At 41.8% G+C, this 17,914-nt stretch overlaps 1 protein-coding gene across 2 annotated transcripts in view; it reads right to left on the bottom strand.

Moving 5' to 3' along the window:
• Positions 1–17,914, bottom strand: part of arap2 (ArfGAP with RhoGAP domain, ankyrin repeat and PH domain 2) — a 169,915-nt gene that overhangs the window by 149,959 nt on the left and 2,042 nt on the right. Inside the window, exons 1-7 of one of the 2 annotated variants that reach the window (XM_084711725.1) lie at positions 16,582–16,709; positions 13,214–14,085; positions 11,823–11,905; positions 6,361–6,437; positions 5,974–6,038; positions 3,281–3,643; positions 148–217 (exon numbers count right to left, since the gene is read on the bottom strand). In XM_084711725.1, the coding sequence (XP_084567851.1) occupies positions 148–217; positions 3,281–3,643; positions 5,974–6,038; positions 6,361–6,437; positions 11,823–11,905; positions 13,214–14,022 (1,467 nt within the window). In that variant the 5' untranslated portion in view covers positions 14,023–14,085; positions 16,582–16,709. Of the gene's footprint in view, positions 1–147; positions 218–3,280; positions 3,644–5,973; positions 6,039–6,360; positions 6,438–11,822; positions 11,906–13,213; positions 14,086–16,581; positions 16,710–17,914 lie in introns of those variants that run through there. The other variant, XM_084711724.1, reaches the window with a different exon arrangement.

Raw genomic sequence — 17,914 nt, 5'->3', positions numbered from 1 at the left:
CGGTATAGATTTCTGTAACGGAGGGATGAAATTGCCTTCGCCAGCGAGTGTGCATGTGGCGGATGTGGGTGTGTCAGCAGCAGGGAGCGGGAGGAGGAGGAGGGAAGGGACGCCTGGACACGGTGCATGTGTTCTTCTGGCACTTACCTTGTCATTGTTGTAGTAGGCCAGACTCTCGCCGTCAAATCTCACCCACCTCCTTTGAAAAACACAATTTCTGAAGAGAGAAGAAGAGGTGCAAATTCAATCCATCTGGCTCAGTCAACCAAACTAAGCCGGTTTTGAGAGAAACAAGCCACAGAAAAAGCCAACCCCCCCAAAAAAAACATCAAGGCCTGAACAGGTACTCATATTTCATCAAGAGTGCCATTGATTCATTAATGTCAAGAGTTGTATCAACAGCTGTCAATTAACCTAATCAAAACAAATGGCCACTTTCAGTTTGAATATTCAACAGCCCAAAGGCAGGTTGCCAAGACTCTGCATATCAGGTGGTGCAGGAGAATATGAAAGGAAGTAAATGATTGATGGCTTCGGTTTTAAGCCACAGTGGCAGCAAGAGACTCTCGAAAGCAAATATAGTCCTGCCAGAAAAAGCCAAACTCATTGTGCTTCTCAGTACTACAAGGTTATCTCCCATTTCCTCTGCTTTCCTTTCAGTGGTGCTCTGCATTATGGATAGGTCTGCTTCAGGCTCATGCATCTGCTACTATTCTAATACTTAACAGAACTCCCCCTCGCACAGCCAGTACAAGGGATCAGGTGCTGGTCGGTCGCAGGGACATCTTAGGTCAAATATGCCGCACACTGAACTGACTTTGCTTAACGGCGCGTTTCGCCCACGCCTTCTTCACTCAACAAAACTACATGGGCACTCACAGGTGTGCATAAGGATAAAGGTAAGGATGCTTTATTGTCATTCAAGAACATGTTAAGGCTATTTCCTACTGATATAATCGTCACCGCCCACATACTTCTTTGCGTCCTTTACATTGGCGTTAATGCATGCTCAGAGTCAACCCTGAAGAGAGGTCAAAAGCTGCCTGAAGAAGAACAAGAGTCAAAAATTCCTTGAAAGTTTCTGAGAAAGAGGCAAAAGCAGAGGCAGCGTTGTAGAAGGTGGTCTGTGCACCATTAAATACATCACGACCGCCTATTTGACAGATTAAAATATTATAACATTTCTAACTATTACATACTATTGTGTAAAGCTACACTTTTACATGGCACCCACAACTATTGAAGGTACCCCTCCATTCGATCCGCGTCCGTAACGTTTCAGAAAACGTGCAGAAGTACGGACGAAATGGCCACAGAGTACAGGCAGAAGGCTATGTCTATATCTGAATGAATGTCCAACGTGGAGAATAAATGAGCCTTTAAACATGAGAGATGAGGTACTCAGGTCCTGGTGTAGGACACAAAACATAATAATAGAAAGCCATCATAAAAGCTAGTAATAAATATCAAACTATAAAAATATAAAATAACAAATAGGTAACAAGAGCAGCTTGAGTAGACAGCACAATAAATAATCATGCAGCAGCGATAAATAATCATATTTATCGCTGCTGTTTCATCTCCGCTGCTGTCATTTCACTTCATTTTTATCAGTGCTTAAACATTTTTCAAAAAATAAACGTTCATCCAAAAAGCATTTCAATTTCACCAAAGTTACACTATTCAAAAAACATGGCTGCCCCTCTTCACAGCTAAGTGGAAAAGGTGAGTAACACCTAGTTGCTCCTCTACGGTTCCAAATTATCATTAAAAGGAGATTCAAGTTAATATTTAAATCACAGAATAGAACTTAAATCTTGTGTTTCATTCAGTCCACAGGGTTCAAGTGTGTGCAATTCACTGATCCAGAATGCCTCTCTCCTCAACTGCTGGTTAATCAAATTACCTCCTCTTGGACTGGACCGTACTTTATCGATGCCAATAAATTTAAGAAAAGTAGCCAAACCCATGGTTTTTCTCCTTGTAGTGTCTGGCAATGGCATAATCCACGTTCCCACATCTAATGGCAGCCTTATGCTCAGCAACCCTCAGTTGAGATTACACTCTGTTTGGCCCACATACAGTAAACAAAAAGGGCCTTACAAAAAACACACGACGTGTGTAGAGAGAAAATTAATGAATCCTGCCATGTCATACTTAGACTGAATGTTTCAGTATCAAATGTATTTGAGCAGTGAGCACTTATAATAACTGGCAGAGGCAATAATGATTTATTAGTTTTAAATGGTCATCAAAGATGAAAGATGCACGTTCAAGTTTAGAGTAAAAAAGATCTGCACAGAAACAGGAAGTAGTGGTTAACTGACTGTGGTGACTTTTGCCGCTTTACAGGAAGTGGCGAGAGGCGCTTTGGGTTGTTAGGCGAAAGGTTGTGAAACTGCATAAGAACATGCACTGATCTTAATAGCTATGTGGAGCTGCACTAAAACTGACATTCATGAGGATTTCATACAGATGCATATATCATCACATCAGATTAATAAGAAATTCAAATGCCTGATAATGTCACTAATCACAACTGCTCTTCCTAAGTCCCACCCCTTTCTGCTCTGGGTTCCAAGTTGAGCAAGCTTGTTACCCAGCAATACCTCAGTGAACCGCCTCCTTTCTGTTTACTGTGCTTAGATATGCTTTGTGTTAAGGTTGTTCATGTTGAAAAGAAAAACAAATTTTGAAAAGATGCTACTGGGCGATCTGTAACAGTAACATATACATAGTCACAAGTTAGCTAATGTTAGCACAAGCTAACTAGCTAGCTAATCTACATAGATTGTTAGCTAGTTAAATCTGATAGCTAATGTTAGCAAAATGCTGTCTAACTAGCTAGCTAACAATTGATGTTGTTTAGCTCGCTATCTAGCTAGTTAGCTAGTGTTTTACTTACATTAATTATTAGAAGGAATAATTCAATTAATTAAAAATTAGAAGGAAACCATGTATTTGCAAAAGTCTTGTGCATGAGCACTTGATTCAGCAAAAGCACCATTGTGCTGAATTGCACAGATAGAGAGCTAAACTGCATGAATTGTTAGCTAGCTAGTTAGACAGCATTTTGCTAACATTAGCTAACTCATTATTTGTTAACTACCTTCAAAATTTCAACATAGACAAGACTGGTACATAGCATATATACAAGAATAAGCATGTATGTAAGTAACAGAATTTTGTTTGAGGCTCCACTGGTTACCAAGCTTGGGGCACAATTCAAAAACAGGCCAGGACTTCAGAAGGGTCAGATATCAGCGATACTGTAACTTACCCTTGAGGCGAAAGTTTGTCCAGCCAACCCACTTTGAGCACCTGGTGTTTGGGGGCTCCATAGAAGCATGCATACGGAGAGATATCAGGCAGTGCATTTCTGTTCGCACCCCCAACAGCGTCTGCAGGATCTGAGTAGATCTCACAATCCACCATTATTAAAGACCCATCCTCAGGGCCAGAGGCAGCTGGTCCGACAGCAAGACTCTCCGGGGTCACGGCAAAATTTTTGTCCACACCGGCTCCCGTTAAAATGCTGGCACACTCTTCCACCGTTGAATATTCATCTTGGTAGGGGTCGGGAATAGTTGGAGCAGGAGGAGACTCTTTTTCCTTGGACTCCCTCTGGTGCGGCATCTTTTTTCTGCAGGAGCATAGATGAAGTTAAAGAAACAGTTTGACATGTTAGAGCTAGAGGCAGGAGGCAATCAGCTTAGCTTAGCATAAAGCCTGGGAGCAGGAAGAAGCAACTTGCCTGACTCAGCCCAAAATTCAAAAATACTCCTTACAGCACCTTTTAAGTTCACTAATTAACATGTAGTATCTTGTTTGTTTTATCCATACATAAACAAAAAAAGGAGAAGTTTTGTTTTATGAGGAGCTGCGTGCTTTAAACAGCAACAGGAAGTCACTGCACCCAGCAAAGAATTAATAAACCACAACTTGCCGTTTTTACATTTCTGTTTGGGCATACGATAAAGCAATATATAAACTTTTATTTATGCAAATCTGAGATTCTGGTTGACACATTTTTGTAAATTTTGGGTAGTGCCAAGCCAGGTGTTTCCCCAGGCTTTCAGTCTTGATGCTAAGCTAAGCTAAAAGCCTCCTGACTCTTGCTTTATACTTGACTTTCAATAAAATACTGTACATATGTTCATAGTAGTTCTTTTATATTTTATTGTCAATTTTCTTTTTTCTATTTGGCTTCCAGATTTGCAGCACCTGCTTGTATCTTATCTTTATCTTTTATGTATCTGTATTTTTCTCCTTACAAGAGTGGGATCAATCATCTCATCAAAATGTCTGCTAAAAAAATCAAACCATATTAGCTTTCATCTGAAACTACTCCTTAGAGTGATCCATCTATTAATTCAACAATTTATCAGTTAAAACTGTAACTGTTAAAAATGCAGTTTAGGGATAATCATCCCTGTCATCATGATAAAAGTTTTCTTATGCCATGCCCTTTCTTTTGTTTGAAAAAACTATAGAAACACTGTTACTGCGTGTGGGCCAAAAATCAGAAACTCTTACCTGTGACTCTGCTGTCATGACACACAGCCAAAATGCTCTTTACAGACAACATATTGAGCAACATTCAGATGAAATATAAAATATAGTAAAATCACAATTCTTTACTGGAGACTTTAGATTTATTTGTGGTCTAATGGCCTTAAAAGAATAGTTCCACATTTTAGAAAATAAGCCTATTCACTTTCCTGCCAAGAGTTAGATAAGAAAGTTTTTTTTTTCCAAATGTTTATTAAGCAAACGTCTGAGCATGTTACAAGACAGGGCAGATATAAACTGTAAATAAGAAGTTTGACATTTCTTCGATGTGTTAAAATGTTTAAACTCACTAACAAATATAGAAACAGACGCAGAACATGTCTGTCATCCCAGTTAACCCTCCCGCTCGACTACCATATGTGCCTGGGTGTGAGGAATACAATACTTTGAGAAACAAATAAGGGAGAATAAATAAATAAAATACACAAGCAATTTGAAAAAATGAGAGAAAGAAAAAACAAACCAAAAGGAATAAAGAGAGGTATTGATCTATTGGACGAGAAGGTTGATAAGACTCGTCTGTGCGCTAATAATGAGGCTTGAGCCGGGAGGTGATTGGCCTAGCTTAGCATCGTCTGGCTCAGTCCAAAGTTCAAAATCAACACCTCTGAGGCTTATTAATTAACTGTTTTATCTTCTTTGTTTAATTCACACACAAACTGTGCTGCATAAATCAAAAGTTGAAGTTTTAAATTAAGTTAGCTGGGTGCCTGGCAACTTCAGGATGACTCCAGGAAGTCACTGCACCCCGCCGCTGTACATAAGCTGTTCTGTAACCTACAGCATGCCCTTAGCCTTGTCATTTTTACTTTTTTGTTTGTGTACGATTTAAACAGATAAGACACAAGGTGCTCATTAATAGGCTGGTAGGTACATTTCTGAACTCCAGCTCAGTAATTAGCGTACAGAAATTAAAGTCTCTGCATGAAAGCGAATACGCCCTGTGTCCTAAAAAGTCACACTATTCCATGGAGAAGGCCTACTGTCGCACATCAGAGACAGCAAAACTCATCCTGACTACTCTCTAACATTTATGATTCACAACGCAGCCAGAGAATTGCATCTATATTGCAGCCGCATCCTCTTAAGCCCCTGTCTGAGTATTCTTCACAACTCCATTAAAAAAATCAGACCAACTTGAAAATATGTACACAAGCAGACTAAATCGGTACGTGGAAGGAGAGTTAAACGGCGTGGTTGCAAACAGAAGAACAAATAGTTCTCTTGAATGCATGTACCTTTAAAATGCAGCAGTATAACATGATAAAATCTTATCATTGTGCTACACTGAGACCTGTAACCACAACAACTTAATGAGTGGTCGGCTGTTCTCTTTTGCAACATCTATTTATATGTCCAGAGTGTGGGACAGCAGTATTACAGTATACCAGCATACCATACCTCTGTTTCTTGTGTTTTATCTTGTCCTTAAAAGCCTTCTGTGGACCTTCTTTAGTGCTTTGGTCCTACAGAACACAGAGAAGATTAGCATCAGATGAAAAGAAAGTGTCCATCTTTCAGTCAGACACTGTTATCGTGTTGGTGCGCTAAGCTATGTTAACTTCAGTGGCTAGGTGACATTTCTATTAACCTCGGGGGGCAAACTGAAACAAGCACATTTTCCACTCTGTTATGTGTCCATGGTGACAACATTAACACAGAGAGGGAAGTCTGGTGCGCTGACTGCGGCTGAAACAGCGCCGATAGTGTTGAAGATCTGAGAAATGTCTGTTCCTCTTTGGCAGGCTGCTACTCGCTGTCCGCTAGTGGGAGTGTACGCTGTCTTACCGGACTGCTTTCAGGGTTGTTGTACAGGAACATTTCTCCGTAGGGAGCAATCGGCGTCAAGGTTCTTTGAAGTGAAGCTAAAAAGGACACAGAGACAACACAATGGTGGTTTTGTCATGGTGTTAAAACTCGCAGAACACAGTGTGAAGGCCTAAACGTGGTGCATGAAAGTAAGGAGCTTAACAGGATTGTTCCAGTTAAATTTTAAATCACTCAGATGTTATAGTGCCCTTTGATTAAACCAACTCATTGATCTGAATAAATGTGCGAACCCTTGATCCGTGTAAGCAGTAAACCAATTAAAATTTGTTTTAGCATGCCTATCTCTCTGCCTCGGCCTCTTCCTCACCCAACTGGGAGTATGATCCTCCTCAGTCTGCCTCAAAAACAGACTGAGTCTCTGCCAAGGCCATTTCTCTGTCTTGGCTCCTGCAGGGACCGTGGTCGGTGGTCGGTGGAAGCGAAGACGAAGAAGACGAAGAAGGAGAAGAGTGACTCTGGCCAGACACTATTAGTCTGGAGACCCGGGGCCACCCTGCGTGGGCCACAGCCTGTCACTGTGAAAAATGACACCACCCTCTCCTGAGGATTGTGAGGGCCAGAAGATGCCGCCACGGGGGCTAGACACACACATAGGCGCTGGCGGAGAGGCAGATATGCAAGCAGACGGTGGCGTACAAAGATCGAAACACTCTCAGACACATAAAGATGCCCAGAGACAAACACAGACATAACTAGAATTACCGGCTTGTGGTTGTACGCCTCTGTGAACCAGCAAAGTTGCAGTTTACATCCATGTCTGTCCAGACTCATGTAATATATTTAGTGAAGACACTGAAGTAATGAAATAAAAGGTATTAATGTGATTCCTGTGAATAATTTCCAGAGAAAAACACAATGTCTTTACTGAAAGACTTTTTTACACAGGACTAATACAGAGCTGAACATTATGATTCACAGTGAAGTTGATCTTTGAGCCTTTGAGATAAAATGTCATCACTTCATCATTTTATCCTTTTAGGGAACTGTGTGAAATTTTGTCATAATAAGTATATGAATTCTTGGGTTGTGGCTGAAAACATGTTTTTTGTGAAATGAAAATTGTGCAGAAATGTCAATTTGGACTCACTCACTTACAGCAGACATGGGGACAATGCATAAATATTTAGAAAATCTATCTAACAGTAAACTAGAGGCTGCTGTCTTGCTGTCCCTCCGTCTTGGCGGAGCTCTCCAGGGATTTTACTTCAAGTGCAGTACGACAGCAATGTACGAGCACATTTGCCGTGACCTTTAACCTTTGATCCCCAACTTGTGATCGGTTCATCCCGGAGTCCAACTGGATGTTTGTACCAAAAATGAAGAAATTCTGTCCAGGGGTTCCTGAGATATCGCATTCACTAAAATGGGACGGACGTCCTTGAGTCCAAGTGGACAATTGTACCGAATTTGAAGAAATTTCGTCCTGGTGTTCCAGAGATATTGAGTTCATAAGAATGGGACATATAGATGTACGGACGTATTGGATGGCCAGACGGATGGATGGACGGACAGACAGATGGACAACCCAAAACATAAATAAGATGGACAGTTAAATGAGCACGCGGGCCGATGCAGATGCGAATGTGCTACTTTCTAAAGCTTTGCAGACACACACTTCCAAACAATGCAGGCCATTACAGAAGGACACAGAGGGCATGTGCTGGGCTTTATGAAGGGGTCAGTTTACTTGATGATAGGATCCACTCCAACACAGCCGCCCTCTCTACGGACAGGCTCGGTGGGCAGATAGCAACCATCAATCATCATCTATCAGCCGACCTTCAGGCCACTCTCGATCGTCTCCGAGGGGCCGCCGGACGCTACTGTACTCAATTCCTGTCCGATTCCTCCTATTCTTCCCCTCACTGGCTCTGTCTCCAGCTTTCTGCCTTTGTTTCTCTCAGTCGACTACGCTGCTTCTTTATCTGCTCCTGACCAGGCGCTCTCTCAAGTCGCAGCGTGGGAAACGACCTCGACGCCGCCATCAGTTCAGAGTTAGTGAGGAGATTGATTTTGCCCTGAATGAAGCCTCCTTTCCTTTTAAGTCTGGGAGTTACAGGTCAGTTTGTTATTATCGCTCCTCTGTGTCACTCCCACACTGAGCAAGGAGGATGCTCAACTGCCACCACCTGAATTCAAATTAGTCAGCAGATAATATATTATTTCTGTCACTGGTTCCCTGAATACACTGGTGAATAGTTCAGGAATAATACAAGCCAAGACAGTTTTTCCTTTTCTTTTGTTTACTATCTTCTCCTTCTAAATTTTGACAATAAGAATAATATTCATAATCATAAGGGATATTACATCTATATTATATTAATCATGTTGCTATTGTTGTTGTTAGGTTACTTAAGAAAGGTTAGACATCGTATACATACAAAACTTGAGCAAATACTAAGTATAAGTCCTGCACCACCCTGCACCCCTAAGCAATAATATGTAATTATTGATGCAATAATACATAATGTAATCTACAAATGCTAACTACTATTACAAATTGTAGCATGCTAACAGGCTACACAAAGATGGTCTACAAACCAGCTACACATCAGCATTTTAACATTGAGATGTTAGCATGCTAATGTTAGCATTTATGTAAAGTCTCTCAGAGCCATCACAATCAATTAATCTAGCTTTTTTCCTCAAATTGTTTTTGTCTGACCAATGGTTCCAATTAACCCCAAGATATTTAATTTCCAATGATACTAAACAAAAAAAATATCTGTTTCTGAAAGCAGGGAAGCTGAAACCCATCCAAAGTTTGGTATTAACACGGTTCCAGTGTGTTTTAAGATAAGAGTGGTTGCTGCAACAGTTCATGTTTAGTATTCACTATGTATCAGCACCCGCCTGCCAGCAGCCGCCATCCCAAAGCAGTCAGCCTAGGGGAGACACTGTTCTGTCAAGGGCAGAAATGGACATATATGTCTATTTTGAAAACGCATGGCCCCAATTCACAGGTTACATCTTGTTTAGTGCAGAGTCAAAAAATCCCTTAGCTGAGAACTCCTATATTTCCTGTGGCTATAGGCAGGTCCAATATTCAAGAGGAAGATTACTTATGTGAGCTGTGTGAGTTGGGATAAGTGGAAAAGGGAGTCCCAGTTTCCTCACGTTTGTACATCCTGTGATGAGCATCTATTTAAGAAACAAAATAATCCGGTTAACAAATCATCACAAACTGGAACGGCTGTTCAGTTTTGCCGTTTGTCAACTTTGCCTCAAGAGCCCGAAAAGAGCTGGCAAAAAGGATTATTTTAATTAGTATTTATTCCGATTAATCCTGTATTATATACTACAATATTTGTTCGCCGCTATTCATTATGTTGTGAAAGGTGTGAAAATTTTTGCCTGTCAATACCACCTCGCCACCAGTTGTTTGCCTCCCAGAGCCAGTTAGGATGCAGTTTACATCCATGGCTGTCCAAACCCATATATAATGTATGCTGAAGGAATTTAATAAAAGGTATTAAATGTACTTGAGACTATTTTTACAGAGGATTGACGGAGTTCAAAAATACTTAAACTGCTTGTGTCAACTGTGTAATCTGGCAAAAGTGGAAAAGGGAGTATCATTTTTCTTTATTTTGCACATACTACGATGATTATGAGTACTAATTTTTGATGCAAAAGAAATCTTGAAATAATCTGGCGTACAGATGATCAGATATTGGAACAGCTGTTTACTAACTTTGTCTCGAGAGCCTGAAAAAGAAGGCAACATGGAATTTTTAATTAGTATTTATTGTGTTTCTCCGGTATTTTATAGCCTAACACAAGCTTTGTCAGCCGTTACGCATTTTGTTGTGTGAAGGTATGAAAAGCTTGCATCAAAGTCCTGCCTGTCAACACCACAGTAATGTCACATAAACAAATACCCAACTCATTTATCATGTTTGACTACAATTACTGCCTTGAAAAGTTCATAGTAAATCTAGGACCACTATAAAATAAATCACACAATCACCCTTATTTCCTTCTTTGTCGTTCCAACTTCAAAAAACTGTTCTTCAACCCACTCGAGGACCCCTGTCGGTCCCTAGACGCCAGTTTGAAAACCACTATTATATTGTACGTGTAAAGTGGTGTCACTGAGTTTATGCATTTTGTTGTGTGAAGGAGTGAAAATATTAGATCTGTCAATACCACAGCAGTACATTAAAAAGGTGAGCACTGACTGAGCAGCGTCTGTGTGCCACTGTTCATTAAAAGTCCTTGTAAGAAGACTTACAACTGCAATTATTACTACGTTTTTAATCCCTAAATACTTTGTCGAGCCTGCTGTGTTGCTGAAGAAGCACTAGACAGACAAGTGTTTCCTCAATTAGCTTTTCCTCGCAAAATAAACTTATTTCTAAGAGGAGGTGTCGAAGTGTTAATTAAAATTCTGTCAGCCTCTGATAGCAAGTTTTGATTGAATAAAACAATCACTCTGGGAGCCTACACTGCATATTTTTTTCAACTTTTGGATCCCATCACGGAATAAACTCTTCAAATATGCTCGGGTAAAATAATATGTCAAATAACGCCTTGCCTAGACCTCGCTGTGAAGGGAGATTTAGCTCGCTGCTCCAGCTCCCCGGTTCCCTGCTCGGGGACCGTCTTGGCTCCCTCTCTTCCTCTGTCTCTCAGCCTGTTTTGCATCCATCTCCTCTTCCTTCCTCCCAGCCCGCTTCGGTGTCTTGCCTTTCTCTCTAGTCTCGCTCTCTGTCTTGTTCCACACAGAGAGAAAGTTGGAAAAACAAGGCCTACCAAGAGACATGCTGCGGTAAAGGTACACGGAACAAGGAAGGAAGGGGAAGCCAAAAGAGGAGCGTGAGGGGAGACAAAGTGTAGAAAACGGACAGAAAACTGTTGATATGCTGCGAGAGAAAATGTCACATCGTGGTCACGATACAGTCCCAAAAAGACTGACATGTTCACAGGTGTTTAACACGCATTCATACAGGCTGTCGCCACAGATAAGCACTACATAATCCTCTGAGAACATGTCTAGCTCAGCACAGAAAGAAGCTCACGTAGCATCTCGTCAGATGAGACATGAGGCCCAATAAAATCCAGCAAGGGAGGAGGAAAAATTCAAAACATATTTGTACTGGTTGTACTACAAGCCCGTGTGTTGTTAGCAAAGTTAAACAACTTCTAAAAAACTTCGGAGAGCCGGGCGACAGGAATACACACCAGGGTCTCGCTGAGGGACAAGATGTGAGCAAGCATATTCCCTATGAGATGTGCGCTTGAAACGGGGGCGACGCCGTTTCCCACGACACAGCTGCCGAACTCCCCCACCCCACCCACGCACTACCCTCATCTCCTCTCCCTCCTTTCATCCGGGCAAACAACAGCAGCGCTGACTCTACTGCCGAATGAAATATTCATGGCAGAGATGAAGCGGATGCAGCTGAAAGACTGTGTACCTTTCTGTATGCTGTTTGCACCGGTGGGACCTTCTGAGCCGGTTAGGTGTTCAGGGCTGGATGTTTGCGCTGGTGGTGCGCTCCTGAGAAGGAAGAGAAATCAGTGGATTAGAACCACCAGTGGAGCACGTGGGGAAAATAGGTAACACCGTTTAGACGTACAGGCCTTCAGAACAGAGACGTGGAGCTCTTAAAAGTTAGTTTCCCAGTTCAGAAGTTCAACAATGTATAGCATGAGGGGTGTTAATGTACATGGAATGCAGAACTGAATGTTAAATTAGAGGCCGCAAGTTCTCCGTAAGTGTAAACCTGAATGCAAAGAGAGAAAGTTTTGGTATTGTTTTTCATATTGAAAGTCTTGTTTTCATATTCATTCATGCCATGGCTGTGTGCAAATGTATTTCTCCAGGTGCTCTTCACCTCGCTCTTCGAACTTGTTTCATTAGTTTGCAAAAACTGTTTAGAAACTTTCATAAAGTCAAACTTCATGCCTAAAGGAACAATTCAGTGTTTTAGACAACACGCTTTTTTTGCTGTCTTCCTGAGAGTTCGATGAAAAGTTTGATGCCACTCTCATGTAGGCCTAGAGTGGATACGAAGCTAACAGCAGCAGCCGGTTCGCTTAGCACAAAGGCTGGAGGAGTCCTGTTCTTTTAAAAGAAAAGTTTTGAGAAATACCCTCATTTCCTTTCTTTCCAGGAGTTATGCTACATTCAAATGCCCCTTGCATGGTCCCATTTTCACAAGTTAGGAAGTCGTTCTTCCTACTTCAGTGTGGTAATGAGCTACATCGTAAAACGGAAACAACATGGACACTACAGACAGTAGGGTAGAGTTGTTGTTGTTCTACTTGTTGTAGTATCTGAGTGGTAGGTTGGCTGAGACTAGTGTCCCAGTGTTTGAACCTTTATATTAAGTAAATTTTTCCCAGACTTGTTGCTGCACCAGTACGTTCCCTAAAACTACTAAAATATTGCTTTAGCTGTCTTGTTATCGGGATTAATGCTAATAAATAGCTTTATCTAACCAATATAGGTCACTGTAGGTGGACAGAATAGGCTAACATTAGCTGCCCAGTCTTTATGCTACAGTAAGCTAAGCTAACTGGCTTCATATGTTCTGATACCACTTAGTGTATGAGCCAATACTGAGTACTGATTCGATACCAGTGCATAAAAATATATCTATATTTATTAACTATTACCAGCTGTACACTACTACTGTATGGATGTTATATGATCGTTCTATGGCGTGGCTCAGAACATGACTTCGCCATCCTGGGGAAAAAAGGCATTCAGGTCACTGCTTGGAAGTAGCAGGGTCCCATTAAAGGGTTAATAAGCTATTTTTTATTATTTTGAACTGTTCCTTAACTTTAACTGTAAGTTTACCTGTCCTGAGGTGGAAGTATGATCTGATTTGGGATTTCAGGGACGGGCCGGTGCCTCAGCCGGTAGGAGCGAGTCAGCCGTGGACCTGCAGGGGCCTGAAAACTTGGCTGTGATTCATAGATGGAGTTTTCCACCATTTCACCACAAAAACCACCGTTGTCTTGGCCTTCAGCAGGACAGGGGAAGGAGTCGGTGCTAGACAGCGAAGGCTCCTCCGAGGAAACCTCCCAGTCTGAGGGCATTTCAGAAATGGAGAGGGACTCACTGCTGCTGGAGGACACGGAGGGAGGAATGAAGCTATAGTCAAACATGGCTGCTCCGATGTTCTGGGGATTGCGCGGGGCCGGCTGAGGCGGGCAGAGGTATCTGCTCTCCGGGACGTCCTCAGTTTCTGTTCCCAGACCTGCTCCTGGAGGCAAAGTCTGACTCCCCTCCAAGTCATCCTTCCTCTCCTTTGGCTGATGGTTCTGATATGAAGTCCCCCTCTTTTTATCCTTCAGGAAGATGTGTCTCGGGTTCGGCACGGGCTTCCTGCGGCACCTCCCGTTCGCCACCCCTCCCTCGTCTCCTTCATCCTCCTCTCCACCGCTCTGCTGCTTCACCCCTAGTGCTTCCAAACTCCGGAGGATGCGCCTGCGATGGCCTGTTGGAAACACTCTAAGCTCCAGGAGGCGCTCATCTGTGAGGTCCCTGCAGTCTTCCAGTGTTTGATAGCCTCCTTTCTGGAAACATGAGGTGTACTGAGACAGGCGGAGGGTGGACAGCCACTCCGCAATCTCTTGGCTCGGCTCCAGAGGCTCCGACATCATGCTCTGGTCTCACCTCTGCCACATCAGGAAGAACGTCAGAAGGTGTAGAAGTCCAGCTCTAAACTGTAGACAGAAAAACAGATAAATGTAAGTCATGGGCAAAAGAAAATATTGCAACCTGTGTACTTATCAATTACCTATAGTAGCATAGTGTGGGCACAACACACCCCCGGGTTGAACAAGCAGCAGGAGTAACAGTGTAAGAACCTACACAATGTACTGCTGTGGACAGGGTCAGCAGCAAAATGTACTTTAGTCATAAAAAAAGCCCACAAAAAAAAAGAAAAAAGAAATCAATATGTAGTGAGTGTACGCTATATTTAGAGTATTTTCACCACTTTAACTTGATATAAGGCTGCCTTTTCTGAGGAAAACCACCGTTATATAAGACAAATATCACTCTCTCTGAACCAACCAAACTCCATTGGCAATATCAGTAATTTTACCTCACAGAACACAGGAAGTTTTGGTCTACCGCTGCCTCGATTGGTCGGTTCGTTTGTTTTATTGTGTGACTTCACTGTTTTAAAAGGTTAGTTCAGCTTCCCCAGCGTCACGCAACAGTACAAACAAACACACAGATCGAAGCAGCGGTAGATCAGCAACTCCTGTGTTCTGACACGTAAAATGACTCTTTTTGTGAAGGAGTCTGGTAGCTTTGAGGAGAGCAATATTTGGCTTGTATAACGGAGGATTCCTATCAGAAAAGGCTGTCCGATGGTGAGGTAAAGCTGCCATGTACAGATGATAATAACAGTAATTATAATAATACACTGATTAAGGATAAATTCCTCATACAAACCTACTTCAAATAATCTGAATTATCCCTTAAAGTTTCACTTTGACGTCAATCTCTGACTTACTAAGGGAGTAATGCAACATTATGGGAAATACCCTTATTCGCTTCCTTACTTCAAGTTAGATGACGGGATCAATACCACTCTCACATCTGTAAAGTAAAAGTGAAGCAGCAGTCTGAGGACAATTAGCCCAGCCTAACATTACGAAAAAACGGTGTTTGGAAACAAGCTGTGGTTTTAGAATCCAGGAAGTCACCTCGGCGTGGCAAGAAATAGTCGCCTGTGAAACCACAAATGTTTTAGTATGTTTTTTGGTTTTTTTGTTTTAGCACAGATTAAACAAACAAACAAATTACAAATACAAAATATAATTGCTTTTCTTTTCTTTTTGCTTTTGGACAGAGCCAAGCCAGCTGTTCCCACATCTGTTTCAAGCCTTTATGCCCAGCTAGGCCAACACTTTCCTGGCTGTAGCTTCGTATCTTGCAGACATGAACATGGTACTGAACTTTTCATGTACGGTGTTCCTCAAACTTTTTATACCGCCTCTTGCCAGTTTAGCTCAAAACTACTGGAAATAATGGATGAAATATGAGTGTACTACTCACATCATCTTGACTATGTAGTGGATCAAAACTTATTTTAGCTTACATTTCATCAATTATCTCATATTTTGTGAGTTTTCATTTGTAATTTTGCAGCATTTTGATAATACTATATGGTTTTGAATTTTTTTATTTCTTTTTAAGAAAATATTTCTGATATGTTTCTGTTTTTGTATCTAAATTTATGACTAATGGGGACAACAATGTTCGAAATTGGTCCAGCATTCGAGGGAGAGTGCTGCAGCGAGCAGAAACAAAACTAACCTACGTGTTTGTTTTTTCCACTGATGAGCTCAAGTTTTTATTCTAAGCATCTGACAATATTATGGGAAGGATCCCAAAGAGTAAGATGCATTTTGTTTAACCAGACACAGCTGTTGTATTTCTTTTGCCAAACGAATCCAAACTCCATTTACAGGAACAGTAATTTAATTATCATCATTCAGACTTGACAGAAACAAAATTAATCTCACCAAAAATGCCTTGGCTCATCTCTCCACCGATCCATCAATCACCAACTTTGGCTGTTTGGCCAAAATAAATAAATTCACCAAGGTAGATGTGAAAATATTCTCACTGGACATACTGTTTCTACCAGCTGCTTCTCTGATGTTCATCCTCCTCCTTGCTCCTCTCCTGATATTTTAAAGAAGATTCATTTATACCAAACAATAGCTGGTGGTTGTTGGAACACTGGAAGACGTTTTTCATGAGCTAGTATTTCTTACGCTTTAAAAGACATCTTTTTCATAATGTCGACTCCTGCAGCACTCGTCCTCAACACTGGCCCAATTTCAAAAATTGCTGCCCCCATTAGTCACATTGACACAAAAACAAATGTAAAATAGGGTCCAGATTGAAAAAATATTGATTTTATGCTTTAATTTAACTGTCCCTTCCTTTACGCTTTCTCTGAAAAGATCCAGATGCATGTACAAGTGAGCACACATGCCTGCCAACAAAACCAAACTTCAATTTGCAACACTCAGGGATGACAGAGCAGGAAACAGCAATAGCAATGATGAAATAGCACGCCACCATCCCAGCGTGGCTCTATGGTCAGGTAAGAGGTCTGACATTTGACTCACATAACACTAAATTTCTGCACAAAGTCCAAAAACGTGACACTGTTCCTTTCATATTGCAGCACTTACCACAGCAGAGTTTAAAAATCCAAGCTTTGCATCGCAGCTCACAGCCTTGCAACATGCGCAGTCAGGTAATGAACCTGCTAATGGTAAGCTACTGTGAAACATCTATTTCCTGATGCTTTCACACATCCCTTCAAAGTCAAGCGCTAATGAATTGTGTGGCAGCACTGCTCTATCTCTCTCGCGCACACTTTAAACTCACAGGAAGATACATCACCATTAACAACATCTTGTCATGTCCACTTCTCTTTTAGCTTGCAAACCTACGTTACACAGGGGACATGAAGTATTACTTCTGCTTTCAAGTAAACAACCTTTTGGCTTATGGCCACATGTATATTTAAGTACATTATGTGCATGTAGTTTACAGCATGAACATGAACTGTTTTATAGCAGGGAGAATATAGCACATCTTCCCCTTTTTTGCACAATAGCTAAGTTATTCATCTTGTGAGCACACATATCACACCTTAGCTGCTATACTGCCTTGCACATAGGGTAGACAAAAGTCCCAGCTCCTTACAACAGGGGCCTATACAGCCTATCAATCCTGCCCAGCTGTGTATTGCAGTATTAACATGCAGGGACCTGTATTGGCTAACAGCCAGCACAGGCACACGCCAAAGCTTGCTAGCACATTTGACCTGGCCTGCTCCACCATCTCTGCCTTTTAGCGCTTCTACACCCACTCACACAATGTGCGCACACACATATGAAACCGCACACCAGCATAGAGCCCACACATTCAGCAAACATTATTAAGCGCTGGGTATAGGAGTTTTGATCCACAGCTACTGCCCGGTGTCAGAGCCCACAGAGTGTGTAGATCAATAACGGAGAACAAAAAGGGAACTTCACAAGGCAAACAGCTTGCACACATGGCACATGGGCATGAGAACATATAAGCAGTGTGTGTGTGTGTATGTGTGTGTGCAGACATTAAAGTCTGCATTAAACTGAAATCAGAGGTACTATTTGCTTCTGCATATTTACGTTTCCTGTAAAACCAGGCAGGGAGGGACCTGAATGAGTGGTAACGCAATGCCCCAACCAGTCATTCAGCTACAGCGCAGAAGCCCATTAACCTATCTGACTCTTTTCAGACTGACTGCTCCCAGGGTGCACCGCCTGCGACACCTACAGAGGTTTAATAACAGGGAATTCAGTACAAAGATGGCTTGCTTGTCAGGGTTTGGCTCCAGGCACTCGGGGGCTGCGTCAGCTAACTTAGCTGCACGGCTGACTGAGCTAATGGCAGTCAGCGGTAGGACTGTGACAGTACAGATTTTTTTCTGGCCACAGTGAAAAAGCAAGGTGGTCCCACAGAATGGCAGTT

Source organism: Lutjanus erythropterus, chromosome 23 (genome assembly GCF_056507025.1).
Source record: "Lutjanus erythropterus isolate fLutEry1 chromosome 23, fLutEry1.hap2, whole genome shotgun sequence".
Taxonomy (NCBI): Eukaryota; Metazoa; Chordata; class Actinopteri; order Lutjaniformes; family Lutjanidae; genus Lutjanus; species Lutjanus erythropterus.
This window is presented reverse-complemented; position numbering and strand designations above follow the sequence as displayed.